The sequence below is a fragment of the Nicotiana sylvestris genome, chromosome 3, assembly GCF_000393655.2.
Source record: "Nicotiana sylvestris chromosome 3, ASM39365v2, whole genome shotgun sequence".
NCBI classification, from domain to species: Eukaryota; Viridiplantae; Streptophyta; class Magnoliopsida; order Solanales; family Solanaceae; genus Nicotiana; species Nicotiana sylvestris.
In genome coordinates this window covers 221,753,439-221,767,852 of record NC_091059.1, presented here as the reverse complement: position 1 = coordinate 221,767,852, position 14,414 = coordinate 221,753,439, and the positions used below count along the sequence as shown (strand labels likewise).

The 14,414-nt window shown below is 34.6% G+C and overlaps 1 protein-coding gene across 2 annotated transcripts; it reads left to right on the top strand.

The window, feature by feature from the left end:
• Positions 1 to 6,409: 6,409 nt before the first annotated feature.
• On the top strand, positions 6,410 to 13,266 carry LOC104225353 (uncharacterized). Of its 2 annotated transcripts, XM_009777126.2 has the most exons (7): positions 6,410 to 6,813; positions 6,907 to 7,152; positions 7,405 to 7,486; positions 12,165 to 12,379; positions 12,485 to 12,624; positions 12,773 to 12,833; positions 12,909 to 13,266. In XM_009777126.2, exons 1-5 carry the CDS (start codon positions 6,563 to 6,565, stop codon positions 12,603 to 12,605), a joined length of 915 nt encoding a protein of 304 aa, XP_009775428.1. In that variant the 5' UTR covers positions 6,410 to 6,562; the 3' UTR covers positions 12,606 to 12,624; positions 12,773 to 12,833; positions 12,909 to 13,266. The 2 variants fall into 2 exon arrangements, with proteins under 2 accessions (XP_009775428.1, XP_009775427.1); XM_009777125.2 differs by having other exon boundaries at positions 12,485 to 12,833; positions 12,909 to 13,093.
• The last annotated feature ends 1,148 nt before the right edge of the window (positions 13,267 to 14,414 follow it).

Genomic DNA, 14,414 nt, shown 5'->3' with positions numbered 1-14,414 from the left:
CCAGATACGGTGCAAAATAAGATGACACATACGAGTAATAACTGCATCTGAAGCCTCAACCTCAGGCCTGGCTGGAAGAGCATAACATCGGGGTTGGGCCCCACCACCCTAGGCTCCATCTCTGGGACAGCCTGCAGCTAGCTGGCCTCCACCTCTAGCGGCCTGAGTTCCACCTCTAAATCCTCTACCTCCACCTCTAGCACCTCTACCCCCACCCCTAGCTGGCTGGGCGGTTTGTGGAACACTTAGTGCCTGGACCATAGTTCGGGAACCCTGCTGCTGCGACTGAATACCCACCAACCTCAGACAAGTCCTCCTAATATAACCATACTCACCACACTCAAAACACCCACCTAAGTGATGTGGCTGAGGAAACTGAGATTGACTCTGGCGACCCGAATGACCACCTCGAAAACTCTGAAGCGGCGGTGCACTGATAGGAGCTGGTAGTGCACTGTAGGACTGCTGATCGGAATACCTCATTTGTGGTCCACGACTACCTGAAGCGTTGTGAGATACTTGAAGAGCTGACTGAAAGGGCCTAGAAGGATGGCCTCTACCATATGAATCCCTGCCTCCAAACTAGGCACCACTAAATCTACCTGAATGACAGGGCCTCTTATCTGACCCATTACCACCTCCCTACGACAGGACTATCTCCACTCTACGGGCCACATTAGCTGCCTCTTGAAAAGTGATCTCACTCCCAGCCTCCCTAGCCATTTGAAGGTGAATCGGCTGAATAAAACCATCAATAAACCTCATCACCCTCTCTCTCTCTCTCTCGGTGGGAAGTATAACAAGAGCATGGCGATCTAAGTCGATGAACCTGGTCGCATACTGGGTAACTGTCATGGAACCCTGCTGGAGGCGCTCAAACTGCCTCCGATAAGCCTCTCGCTGAGTAATGGGGAGAAACTTCCCCAGAAATAGCTGTGTGAACTGCTCCCAAATTAAGGATGGTGATCCGGCTGGTCTAGTTAAGCAATAATCCCTCCACCAAGTCTTGGCGGATCCAGACAGGCGAAATGTAGCAAAATCGACCCCATTGGTCTCGACAATACCCATGTTCCTGAGAACTCATGGTAGTTGTCTAGATAATCCTGGGGATACTCAATAGATGCCCGTTGAAAGTGGAAGTGAAGAGCTTGGTGAACCTATCCAGCCTCAACAAAGCATCGACTGACATAGCCGCTCCATCACCGGTCTGAGCTACCACACCCGGCTGAACTGCTCTAAATGGTTGAACCACTGGAGTCTAAATTTGAAGAGCTACTTGTTCCGGAGTGTGAGTAGCAGGGGTTTGGGCCCCTCCTCCAGTCTGAAAGACGGCTGGTGCCACAGGAAGCAAACCCGCTCGGGTGACACTCTCCATGAGGCCCACTAATCGTAAAGAGCATCCTGAAGGACTAGGATAGCAATAAACCTATCTGGGACCTAAGTTGGGCCCATCGGAGCTGCTGGGGCCGGAACCTCATCATCAAAGTCAACCTGAGGCTCCGCTACTGGGGCTGCTGCTCGAGGCTGAGCTCTACCCCTACCTCGGCCTCGCCCTCTGCCCCTAGTGGGAGCTACTGCTGGGGGCTCGGGTTGCTGAGCGGTAGATGAGGAAGCGCGTGTTTTCTCCATCTGCTAAAGAACAAAGTAGAAGTTTAACGAGAAACAAAACCGCACGACGAGAAAGAACAAATATGAAGTTTTCCTAACTCTGCAGCCTTTGGGGGATAAATACAGACGTCTCTGTACCAATACCTCAGACTCTACTAAGCTTGTCTGTGAATTGTGAGACCTCTGTAACCTAGAGCTTTGATACCAACTTGTCACGATCCGGATTTCCCACCCTTGGGAGTCGTGATGGCGCCTACTCGTAGAAGCTAGGCAAGCCATGAACTTAGAAATCATTAACTCCTTTATTTTAAAACTTCTTACCAATTATATTAATAAGGAAATAAGCAGTTAGATAACAACGGAATATGAAATTTAGCGGAAGTCTTAAATAAATAGAAAACAAAAATGTCTCAAAGACCATCACGTGCCTCTAACCAGAACCTCGTGTCACAACATCCACGAACTACTAAGAGTACTAAATACAACTGTTTGAAAGGAATATAGCATTGTTTGTCTCGAATACATGAGATAACAGAATATGAAATAAGATAGAGGAGACGTCGGGCCTGCAAACGCCTGCAAGGCTACCTCGGTGTCTCGGTGGACTGAAGGCTAGCTCCCGAGCTACTACTGTTGACCAAAGGCTACTCCAGTATCTACACAGAGTGTAGAGTGTAGTATCAGCACAACCTAACCCCGGCAAGGTAGTGACGAGGCTAGGACCATACTCCAGATAAACCTGTGCAGTTATATAATATACAACGGAAATATAAACAGGTAATAACAGTTTAAAAGGGAGGGAGAACATGCTTCGGGGAAACATACCAATTCTATCACAAAACTTAATAAAGTATGAAAGAACACTCGATATCTACAATCAATACAATAACAATACTGTTGCGATGCGCAACCCGATCCCTTAGCATTTAACATTGTTGGGGCGTGCAACCCGATCCATATATATAACGGTTGCGGTGTGCAACCCGATCCAATATAATATCTGTTGCGGCGTGCAACCCGATCCACATGTGTAACTGTTGCGGCGTGCAACCCGATCCATTATAATATATGTTGCTGCGTGCAACCTCATCCAATTTAATATTTGTTGTGGCGTGCAACTCGATCCACATATATAAGACCTGTAACGGGCGCCGGAACCAAAATACGGGCCCGATACCATCATATTCTAATAAAATTTTATTTCAAATTTCTTTAAACAGTTTCAGAAAACAATTTTCTTTGAAAATTCATTTCTCGGGCTCGAGACCTCGGAATTCGATTCCGGGCATACGTCCAAGTCCTATATTTTTCTATGGACCCTCCGGGACCATCAAATCACGTGTCCGGATCCGTGTACCCAAAACGTTGACTGAAGTCAAATTAGCTTATTTTATAATCAAAACTTATTATTTTCATAGATTATCATATTTAAGCTTTCCGACTACGCGCCCGGACTGCGCACGCAAATCGAGGTGACTCTAAATGAGGTTTTCAAGGCCTCAAAACACGGAAGTTTCGTTTTAAAATAAGTGATGACCTTTTGGGTCATCACAAAAGGGGAATGGATCTTTACGAGCATAAAAAAGAGTCCAAGCAAGAGGTAGATGAGCCTTATATTTTAAAATTTTCAAGGTCGTCTAGGCAAGGTGACATTCCTCGGTCGAGAACCAAAAAGTGCATAAGACTTTATCTAATTTTTAGCTTGCAAGAATTTGTACCGCCCCAAGAGCATAATCATAAGCTTGAAGTAAAACTTGGGGTTCAATTTATAAGCTCGAGGTGAAGACAAAAAGTGATTCGTGTCGAGCTGCGATGTTAAATCAGGTGCTTGTTGGGAGGCAACCCATCTTTATTGCTTTCTTTTATTTGTAGTTTTTTAATTTAATTTTTTATTTTATCATTTTTTAGTGTCGTTTCTGATTTTGTAGGAGCACAGGAAGCAAAGTCATTGGAAGGAAGCAAAATCAAGCGAGATGGTTAGAACAAAGTGTGGGGTGCCCGCACAATGAACCAAGTCTGGGAGAAGTCTGAGTACCTCCATGAGCTGCTAATGCTTCGGCCTTTGGTCTATATGGGAGTTTCTTTTTATACTCTTGTATTTATGGGTGTGTATTGGGGACAATGCACAATTTTAAGTGTGGGGTGAAAAGACTGCTTGGGTGATTTTCTATGTTATTTTAGTTGTATTATTTTATTTGTGTTGAAAAAAATAAATTATTTTAAAATAATCACTCTTGGTTTTTCTTATGGTCACGGTTCTTTTTCAAGAGATGACTCTTTGAATCGGGTAGTAATTTATTAATTTTTGTAGGAATTTTTTTTTAAAAAGTTTTGGACTTTCCCCGACACAGACGTCCTAGACAGTTTTCTTGAGGGTTTAAATCTAAAAAAAATACAAAAAAAAAAGAAGAAATTACCTAGCTTGCATTGGCGGTTTAGCACATATTTGATCAACATAAATGGGAACGAAGGGAGTACTTGATACAACAAAGTTAAAATCAAATATGAAACTGTCCAAAGAGTGTATAAAAGACAGAGCAGTAATTTTAATAAGCTAGAGTACAAGGAACAATCTCAGACATGCTTCGTTTTTGACTAATTGTGAAATCCTTTTCTTAATGGTGTCAGTGACACCACATTGTAATCGAATCTTTGTGGGTTCGTCGTTTGATGCAGCTATTTCTGTGCTACTAGTACCTATTGCATCTAACCATATGCCATATCCACTATGGTGGAGCATTTGTTTTTTCCTATTAGAACTGTGGGCGGCAGTAAATCGGATTTTTTTTAATCAGGGAACATTGGTTAAGAGCAATCATCGCCAAATTATTTTGTCGTTTAAGTCAAAGTAAAAGAAAACATTACTCCCTCCATTTCAATTCACGTGAATCTATTTCGTTTTTGGTTCGTGCCAAAAAGAATGACCATTTTCCTTATTTGAAAACAATTTACCTTTATGCAATGATTTATAGTTACACAAAATATATGTGCCTCATTTTATACCACAAGTTCAAAAGTCTTCTCTCTTTTCTTAAACTCCGTACCCAATCAAATGAATTCACATCAATTGAAACTGGAGGAGTATTATTTTTAAATATTCTACTCCAGCAAGTTTGTGTCAAATATAGAGTTAAATGAAAAAGTATGTTCTCTTTAGTAAGTTACTTTGAATTTTTAGTTGGCCGAATGGTGGTTTTTAAATCATGGATCCACGATGACATCTAATTACTTCACTAATTTTATAATCGTTAATGCTCATTGTCTTGATTATAGTGTTTACTTTAATCTGCAAAGCTTGTCAGTTAATGCCCACTTGCACTTTTCATTTACATTACACAAATATACGATCAGAAAGTTTATATATGCATATAACGGACACACTACGACACTATCACCAATAACTGGAATTGTTTTGCTGTTTTTTTGAAGTATTTTCTCCCACAGTTTTTTTTCTTTTGATAAGAATTATAGCTTGTTTGGCCAAATTTATTTTTGGCCAAAAGTGCTTTTTTTTTTTACCAAAAGCACTTTTGGCCTTAATTTGACGTATTTGGCCAAGTTTCTGGGAGGAAAAAAAGTGTTTTTGAGGAAAAGCAGAAGCAGTTTTGGAGAAGCAGAAAAAAGTAGTTTCTCTCCAAAAGCACTTTTTTGAGAAGCAATTTTGAGAAAAATACACTTAGAAGCAGTTTTTTAAAGCTTGGTCAAACACTAATTGCTACTCAGAAGTGTTTTTCAAACTAATTAGTCAAACACAAACTGCTTCTCACCAAAAGTACTTTTGAGAAAAACACTTCTCAAAATAAGCTGATTTTTGCAGTTCGGCCAAACGGGCTATTAGACTCGTAACATGTTTGACGACATCTGAATGAGAAAAATATTGAAGATTGTTTTGGGCCAAGATAATGTAGGTTTGACAAATTTAGTAACATGTGACCCATTGCAGATGTTAGCCTACTTAGTGAAAAGCCCTGATACTTCAAAAATTCATCATTTTCGTTCACCCAAAAACTTTATATTTTTAGTGTAAATTAACTTAATATATGCCTTTTTGTGATATCTCACAAGCAAATACAGCAAGCAGATTTGTTGCTACTTTTGTTGCTTGGCCCTAAGAATTATGGAGAGCTATTTAAGTTAATTTTTCAATTTTATATTCTCCTCATTATTATCACCTCATATATAGGAGCAGGTGATGTCGTCAAAGTCTCGAGGAAATTGAGCTTTGTGCTTGTGACAATGGGATTGTTCATGAGCTTCCAATAATCTATTGTCAAAGACAATGACGAAAGTAGTTAAAGACTTTTTGTACATCTCAAACGACAAACGTGTTAAGTAACATACTTGATGGAGATTTACCTACCCATCACATCATAGCCTTAGCAAAATATCCACAGAAATTGCAAGAAGTTATTAATTTTTACCTACCAATCACATTTTTAGTCTCTTTAACATAGCAAATATTTTACCATATTAGTATTTACAAATATTAAGCTTCAATATTTGAAAATATTAAAATACTTTATGGATAAATGGGGCCAAAGAAAAAAAACAGAGAAACAACAACAATAACAACTCAGTATAATCCCATTTAGTGGGGTCTGGGGAGGGTAGTGTGTATGCAGACCTTACCCCTACCCTAGGGTAGAGAGGCTGTTTCCAAATAGACCTCCGACATCCTTCCCTCCAAGAACTTACCACCTTGCTCTTGGGAAGACTCGAACTAGCAACCTCTCGGTTGGAATTTTAAAACAGAGAAACAGATGGAGGAATTTTAAAACTATAGTAAAGATATTTTTGTTGTGTGGGTGTTAGCTAGCGTCATGAAAATTTGATCTTTCCCGTCACTCTCATAATCTTAACTACACATTTGTTGTTGTGCTCTTTCTTTCCCAACTTCTGTTATGAAATCAGAAATCAGTTAAAATCCAGTCAATAAACAACAACAACAACAACAATGGTAAAAGCTTTTACCTCCAGTACTAGTCTTCCGCCATGTAATTCCTCTGAGCCACCTCCAATCCCATGTCATCCTCAATTCCACCTGAAACCCAACACCCGCCGTCACCTTATCACCTCACTCTCCATCCTAATAACTCCATTTTTCGCTTATCCAAAGCTTAATTATGACCCACTTAGCCCATTTTCTTTACCAGTATCAAATGCTCGAGGGCTTTTTCAAATGCCACCTGTTCGCCTCACTAACCGGTAATTCTTGAATTCTTTCTTTGTTTTTTAAATTTGCTCGAAAATTTTGATTTTTGTGATGAGCACTGGGTAATTTGTTGAGGTGATTGACAGGTATTTTTTGGTGAGAGCTGGGGAATCAGAATATGAGAGTTTGGGGATAATTAACACAAACCCAGTTGCAAAAACATCTGTGGATAATGGGCTGTCTGAGAAAGGGAAGAAACAGACAGTGAGAGCGGCGTTTGATTTGAGGGAAATGAGGGCTTGTGAAGGAAGTTGCTGGATTTGGCCTTCCATTACTCAGAGAGCTTATCAGGCTGCTGAGATTATCGCTGCAGTCAATGGTGTCAATCGAAGGTATTCACAGTTTAATTGCCTCAAGTAAAAGGAATCATCTTCTTGAAATTCACTGGTTTTTTTTTCTGTGGACACAGTCTGAATAAACTTTGCATTTGATATTTTGATTTGAGGGTTAATGTTAAATGCCAATGCTAACGCAATTCATGGTTTTGTGACACTTCATTTCTATTTGTTTTTCACCAGAATTATAATTCAGTACAGTTGATATAACTACTTCGTCTTTTGATACTTGATTTGGTATTGTTGCAGCCGTATAGTTCCTGAATATAGCTTTTTGGATGCTCGTGGATTGGGGGCATATGAAGGGAAAAGTTTGGATGCATTATCTGAAGTAAGATGCTGTGCCTTTCAACTCAATCACATAAGTATTATCGTCTCTCATTTTTGAGTTAAATCGACCATGATAGAAACATATGTGCATGAAATGTATATAGTTATGACGTATGTGCACCGGTGGTGGGGAAGGATTAGTTATTCCTGATGGATTATTATAAGCAGCAAAACAATTCCAGTATCAAAATCACATGTAATCTAGACAACTAGTATATACAGAATTTTTTAGATTACCTCTTGAAGCGTGAACACCTATGTTGCCCGGACCCTCCGAAAATGTCGTGGGCCACAAGTCGGATCCTTCAAATATAGTGTGTATTTGGAGAATTCTACACGGGTACGGCAGTATTTTGGAGAGTCCGTGCAACATAGGTGAACACAACCCTTCAGGCTTCAGTCACATAAGCCTTCAGTTTCACATCGTCTCAATGGAATTTTCACCACTCGCATGATCACGATCTCCATGTTCAACGGTCTTCTACTGTGTTCCCCAAATAATATCCGAAAATAGTAATTTCTTGTGGGCGAAATTTCTAGAAAAACTTGGCTCAAATTTTCGGCCACCATGTTCTACTTCCTTTAGATGGAAAACCTTATATATTTATAGAATAATTTTCAAGGGTTAAAAACTTTTCCAAAACCTGTTGGATTTTTTTTCTAGTAGGAAAAAGATTCCTTTATTTCATGCTTATTTAGCCATAGCAAGGACCACAAAATTTAATTAACAAGGCTTTCAATTATGGAATTAATTCCTAATGTTCGAAAATAATATCCACCATAATAAATTAGGAATTATTCCACTAAAAAATCGCAATTGCACTCCTTATTCAATTTCAAGATTCATCGATTAAATCTTATTTAATTCCCCATGTTAAGATTAGATATTACTCAATTGAATTAAATTACTGACAATTTAATTTATTGATATTTTCTTTAGACTTTCGCTTAACTTATTTCATGTGTCAGATACAAAATTCACCGACCAGGGTTACACATTAAAACTTATAAGCTTTCGTAAAGGTGTATCATCAATCTCTAAACTGAGACATGAATTCCATAAACTAACTATTATTTCGCCAATGTATATTATTATTATCCAATTTGCCAGGTATATTGACTCACGGAAGAGTTTCGTCTTTTAATAAATCAAAACAATAACAATATACACAGCTAATATATATATATATATATATATATATATATATATATATATATATATATATATATAGCAAGAAATTTACCATATATGATTGACATTATGGTTAAGCCAAGTGGCAAGCTAATAAACGTCAATAGTATATGATAACTTTATTCTATATTTGACTATTTTAGTTAAATACAAATATGTATATACAGAATTTGAATTAAAAAATAATTTTGAATTTATAGATAAAGTTCTAAAATTCGAATTTACATTAAAAATAAAATTTATCCTTTTTTATCATGTTATCATATGCAATCATGTTAGGAACTTTTGTTATTTTTTCTAATTATCTAAATACTACTTCGCCTCTAGCCAAAAAAAACTCCATATAACTATAAATCTTTTTCAGATTTAAAATCTTATAAGTATAGTTCTTTGAAACATTGTAGTTAGATTTGAATAAAATGAAATTCTTTTTAAATAAATGTAATATATAGGGCACACGTCTATGTTTATCTAAATAACAAAAAAGAGTTTACAAAACCAAATAAAAGTTTACTTACATATATAATAAAGTAAACATACATGCTGGAGAAAGAAACATCACAAAATCAGCCAATATTAAAAAAAAAAGTTGTTTCTTTTTTCTTCTTGAAGAATATTTGCTTGAAGAGTCGATTTGCATAATTGGACATCAAACAAATAACAAAACTTTGGCTATATAATTGCTATCATTAATTGTAATAGTGCATTCAAGGAATTGAAGCGAATAAGCTGAAAGCCCTTCATTTAGTTGTAGTCAGGCAAATATTGCAAGGGTATAATATTTTTTTCGTTGAAGAATATTAGTTTTGAATCATTAGATTATGTGCAAGACTTTTTTTTTCAAACTCAACAAGAGAGAAATTGGTTTCTAATTGATAATTTCTATAGTGACTTTTAAGTGTAACAAAGAGTATATATAAAGAAAAAATTGGTATGACATTAAAAAATTTTGTTTAAAATGTAAATAAATTATTTCGAAAAAACTCTTTACTTGTTTTAATTCAAATATAATAAAAAGAAGATATTTTTGAACATTAGTAGAGAGTTTTAAAATTATAATAATAGAAGTTATATCATGGATAAGCTCAACAAACCGAAATCTTATAGAATATTTACATAATATCCGGTCATATTTATTGTTTACTTTTTATAGCTAATATAAATAGATGATATGCCGATAACACATGATTATACATATATTATATATGGATTATATATGTGCCGATAACACATGATATGCCGATAACATATTTATTGTTTTTTAATTTAAGTGGTTGGGTGAGTATCTATTTAGGCTGATTAGATAAAGCCAAAAGAAAAATATGAAATAATTTCAACCAAAGACTAAAAATATAATTAAAGTTCATATGTAGATAATTTTTATTAAAATACATCCTTTTATTGTGAAATAAATTAATTTTTTTGTAACAAAAGAAATAATGACATAAAAAATAAGATAAAAGAAAATAAATATTAAAACAAAATGTTAGAAAGATCTAAAAATGAGAAATAAAAGATGAACAACAAATTTCTTCTTATGTTTCATCTTTGTTGAGTATAAAAAATTTGAAAGTTAATCTCATCCATTTCAAATATTTTTTCAACTCAAATACATGGATTATAAGATAAGGATATCTTAGAATATTTTTTTTTTAATTTACATTATGTGTCGTTTTTAAAAAATCACTATTACTAACAAACTGATATGATATTCGCATTTGAATTAGAATTCAATTTGAGTAGTTTGCATTGATGTTAAGCCAAGTATGGTGTCGAAAAATAAACTACGTGACAATTTTAAGACAATATATGCAATATTTTATAATAATAATCAACTAATTTAACATTTAATGATTCAAAGAACAAAATATTTGTATATATAGGGTATTAAAAATTCAAATTCTGGGGTTAGAGATATCGATAAACTTAAAGTGGAATCATACTGAAATAAATCCGGCCAAAGAATTATTTAAATTTTTAGATAGCCGATTAAAGTGAATTTTGAATTAACAATAATATCTTCATTTGCATCATTATAAAGATAATTATTATTATAATATATATAAAGTTTTAGAAATTAAAATTTCAAAATAAAAATATTTTTTGAAAGATAAAATCATACCAAATAAGAGTTCAAATCATAGTATAAGAGTCATGTCGTAATCAAAGAATTGTTTATATCGTGTCAACCTTTGTGCTTTGTCATAAATATAAGTTATTATTTCACTTTGTGGCTATTTTTAGGTTCCAATGATACCTATGAGTATAGTGCAAAAATAAAATTATCACTACGAGAATTGAAAAAATGTTAGTCTTTTTTCATGTAGTATTTCTTAATTAATATCTGACGATTATCTATAATTATTTAGAAGGTTTAAATGTTAAGGTTATTTATATATAATTCAAATAACTCAGATATTTAATATGGTTAATGTCAAATATCAAACAACAACAACGACCCAGTATAATCCCACAAGTGGGGTCTGGAAAATATCAAAATGGAGTAAAAAAAATTCATTAACTAAAGAATTTCTTATATTTTTAGATAGCCAACTAAAATGAATTTTGAATTAAGAATAATATTTTCATTTACATTATTATAAAAATAATTATTATTGAAAAATAATGTTTTAGAAACTGAAATTTTAAGAAAGAAATATTTTTTAAGAGATATCAACACACCAAATAGGAGTTCAAGTAGTAGTAAAAGAGTTAAGTCTTATCCAAATAGTCATTCATTGTCACAACATTTGATTGTTTTGCCATAAATATGAGCTATTATTTTGCTTCCTCACTATTTTTAGAATCCAATGATACCGGTAAGAATGGTATCAAAAATAAAAATAGAAGAAATGGTTAATTTTTTTTCATGTAGTTAATATCCAATTATTATCTATATTTAGTGAGGAAGTGTAAATTTTAAGATTATTTACATACAATCCAAATAACTTAAATATTTGACATAATTAGTGTCTGCGCATCCGCGCGGGGTACTAATACTAGTAATAATTATATCAAGATTAGGAGTATAAATACATTTAATGGCTAGAGAATTTATTGTATTAAGTCAGTATAAAATACTTATCTCTACTTGGTCAGTTCAATACATACAAAATGTACTAACGCAAAAAGTTGGAATTAAACTATTCTCATAATCAAGATAAATTATATTTAATCTTGTGCTTTTGTCCAAGTCCATCATTAGATTGTGAACTCAAACTTTATACTTATAAGAAACGATGATTTAATCTTCCGTGTCCAACTCTTTCTACTCAATTTTGCCTCCAAACTAACTATACTCTTGCATACTAAAAATGATTCTAGAAACATTGCAACACTTCTCACTTCCCCTTAATTACCCTATTTAAATTAAGTTTGAACAAAGATGTAAAGGGGGAAAGGAGGGGGGGGGGGGGGGTAGCAATCAAGAACCAAATTGGCCTAAATACATGACTTGTTAAAATAAGTTGCAGATATAATGTTGCAGGTGTATGAATCAGATAGCCTTTCTCCGAATATAAAGCCACCCCCTACAGATGATGGAACACCTAATGAGAGTGTTTCGGATGTCTTTGTTCGTGTAACACAAGTTATGTCAATTCTTGAAACTCAATACTCTGAGGACACAGTCATCATAGTCTCACCAGATTCTGACAACTTGACGATTCTGCAAGCTGGTTTAACAGGGCTTGATCTTCGAAGGCAAGTGGCCGCTACTAGATCTGTTGCTTGCAGTTTAGGTCACTCCGATATTAGAAGAATGGCTTTTGCTTTCTTGTTGACATGTTCCTCTCATCATATTTGCAGGCATAGGGATCTGTCTTTTGGGCCAGGAGAAGTTAGATATGTTGATGCTAGCAGCATACCTACCTATAAGCAACCTGCATCAAAAGTTTATAAATGCTTAAACCCCCCTAGCTGTACATAAGTTTGGATTTTCAATGCAGGTGAAATACGTGTGTTTTTACGACTATATGTTGTTGGCTTAGACATCATGTCTTATATATCACTGCTGAACAAACTCTTGACATTGTTCATCTAATGGTTTCATTCTCTGAATTCCTACCGAAGCTTTAGTTAAAAAGTTCTTTACAGGGCTAGCTGCAGCTATCGTAAATTTGTCCACTGGAACATTTAGTCAGTGCTACATGTAAATGTGAGTTGATTCACTGCGGTATAATTAAATCATTATCATTTTTATCGAAAATGCTAAATATTTGTCTTTCAACAGGATCATTTCTCGCCATTGTTGGTGAAGATAGGCTCAGGTAGCTGTATGCAGTTCTTCATTATCAAAGTATATATGCTGGTGTCTGGCCAGCCCATTTATGTCACTTGACCTCCTGTTTCAGGCTTATGAGAGATGTATTTATAACTCCTATTTTCCACAAGGTTCCATCGATTCATCCCATTTAATGATTGCCTTTTATTAATCTAAGTGTTACACAGATGAACTAAAAGGAGTAGAAATTAGTTTAATTCCTTTCCGCTTAGCTTTTTAATTATATGAAAAAGCTCAACCCAATTAGATGTTATCCAGTTTTTGTGATTCATGTTCTATGAAGTTAATGATAAAATTAATGTTTCAATACTTGAAATTTGGTTGATGCATATCTCATAAAGAAAAAAGAAAAAATTGATGCGTTAACGCATCTGAAGAATTTTGACTTAAAGTTTCCCGCTGGGATGTAGAAATTAAAGAACTTTTGGACATTTTGCTTTTAATCCTTTAATAAAAAGAAAAGAATCTTTAATGCGCAGAACATGGAAAGTGGACTACATTTTTCTAATCAATTTTACTATTTCCGTCTTTAGAATTTAAGTTTTGTTTATATGAAATTACCTTCTACCACAAAGTTTTGACGACATGACACAAATTTCTTATTTTTCACTTTTTCTCAATTAGAGTGACTTCTAAATGACACTATATTTTGAAAAAACTGTAGTTGAAAACTCAAACCGCACTGGGCAAGAGAACACAGCATATCTGCAAAGTTTCAGTTTAATGATTAGAGATTCAGCACAGAATTAATTTAAATTAAGTCCAACATCGTCTTTTGGGGCCATCTTACAGCTTGTTTGGAGGGTCATTACACGTCGTTTCATAATGTATCGTATTGTATTGTACTGTATTATATTGTTTGATGAATACAATGTTTGGATAGATTGTATCGTTTGCCGTTGTTTCATGATATCATGAACCAGCAACATGAAGAATAAATTTGAAATATTATAAAGAAAAATTATGATACGAGGTAAATTTATTATATAAACAGGTAGGGTAAATAATAAAATAAAATTATTTAATTAATAATGAAGGGTGAGATGATAGAAAAAGATAAGATAACGATGCAACCACACCAAATCGGTCTTTACATAAAGTGACACATTTCATCGTTACGTAACGACGGATTTAACGATACGATACAATAAAATTTAAGTAACAACTAAAACAAACATCATATTTAAAGTAACAATACGATATAATACAATAGGTAACCACCATCCAAACAAGCTGTTAAGCGTTGTGATATTTTGATGTCTAAGAGATTGTGATTGATCGTACAAATGGCAGTATCATCAAGAGCCCAAATAACCGCATACCTAATCCCTTAAACTAAAAATAATCGACGAATGTATAATATACATTGATTATATATATATATATATATATATATATATAATCAATGTATAGTCTATATGTACCGACTAAAAAAAGTAAACATTAAATTTGGTC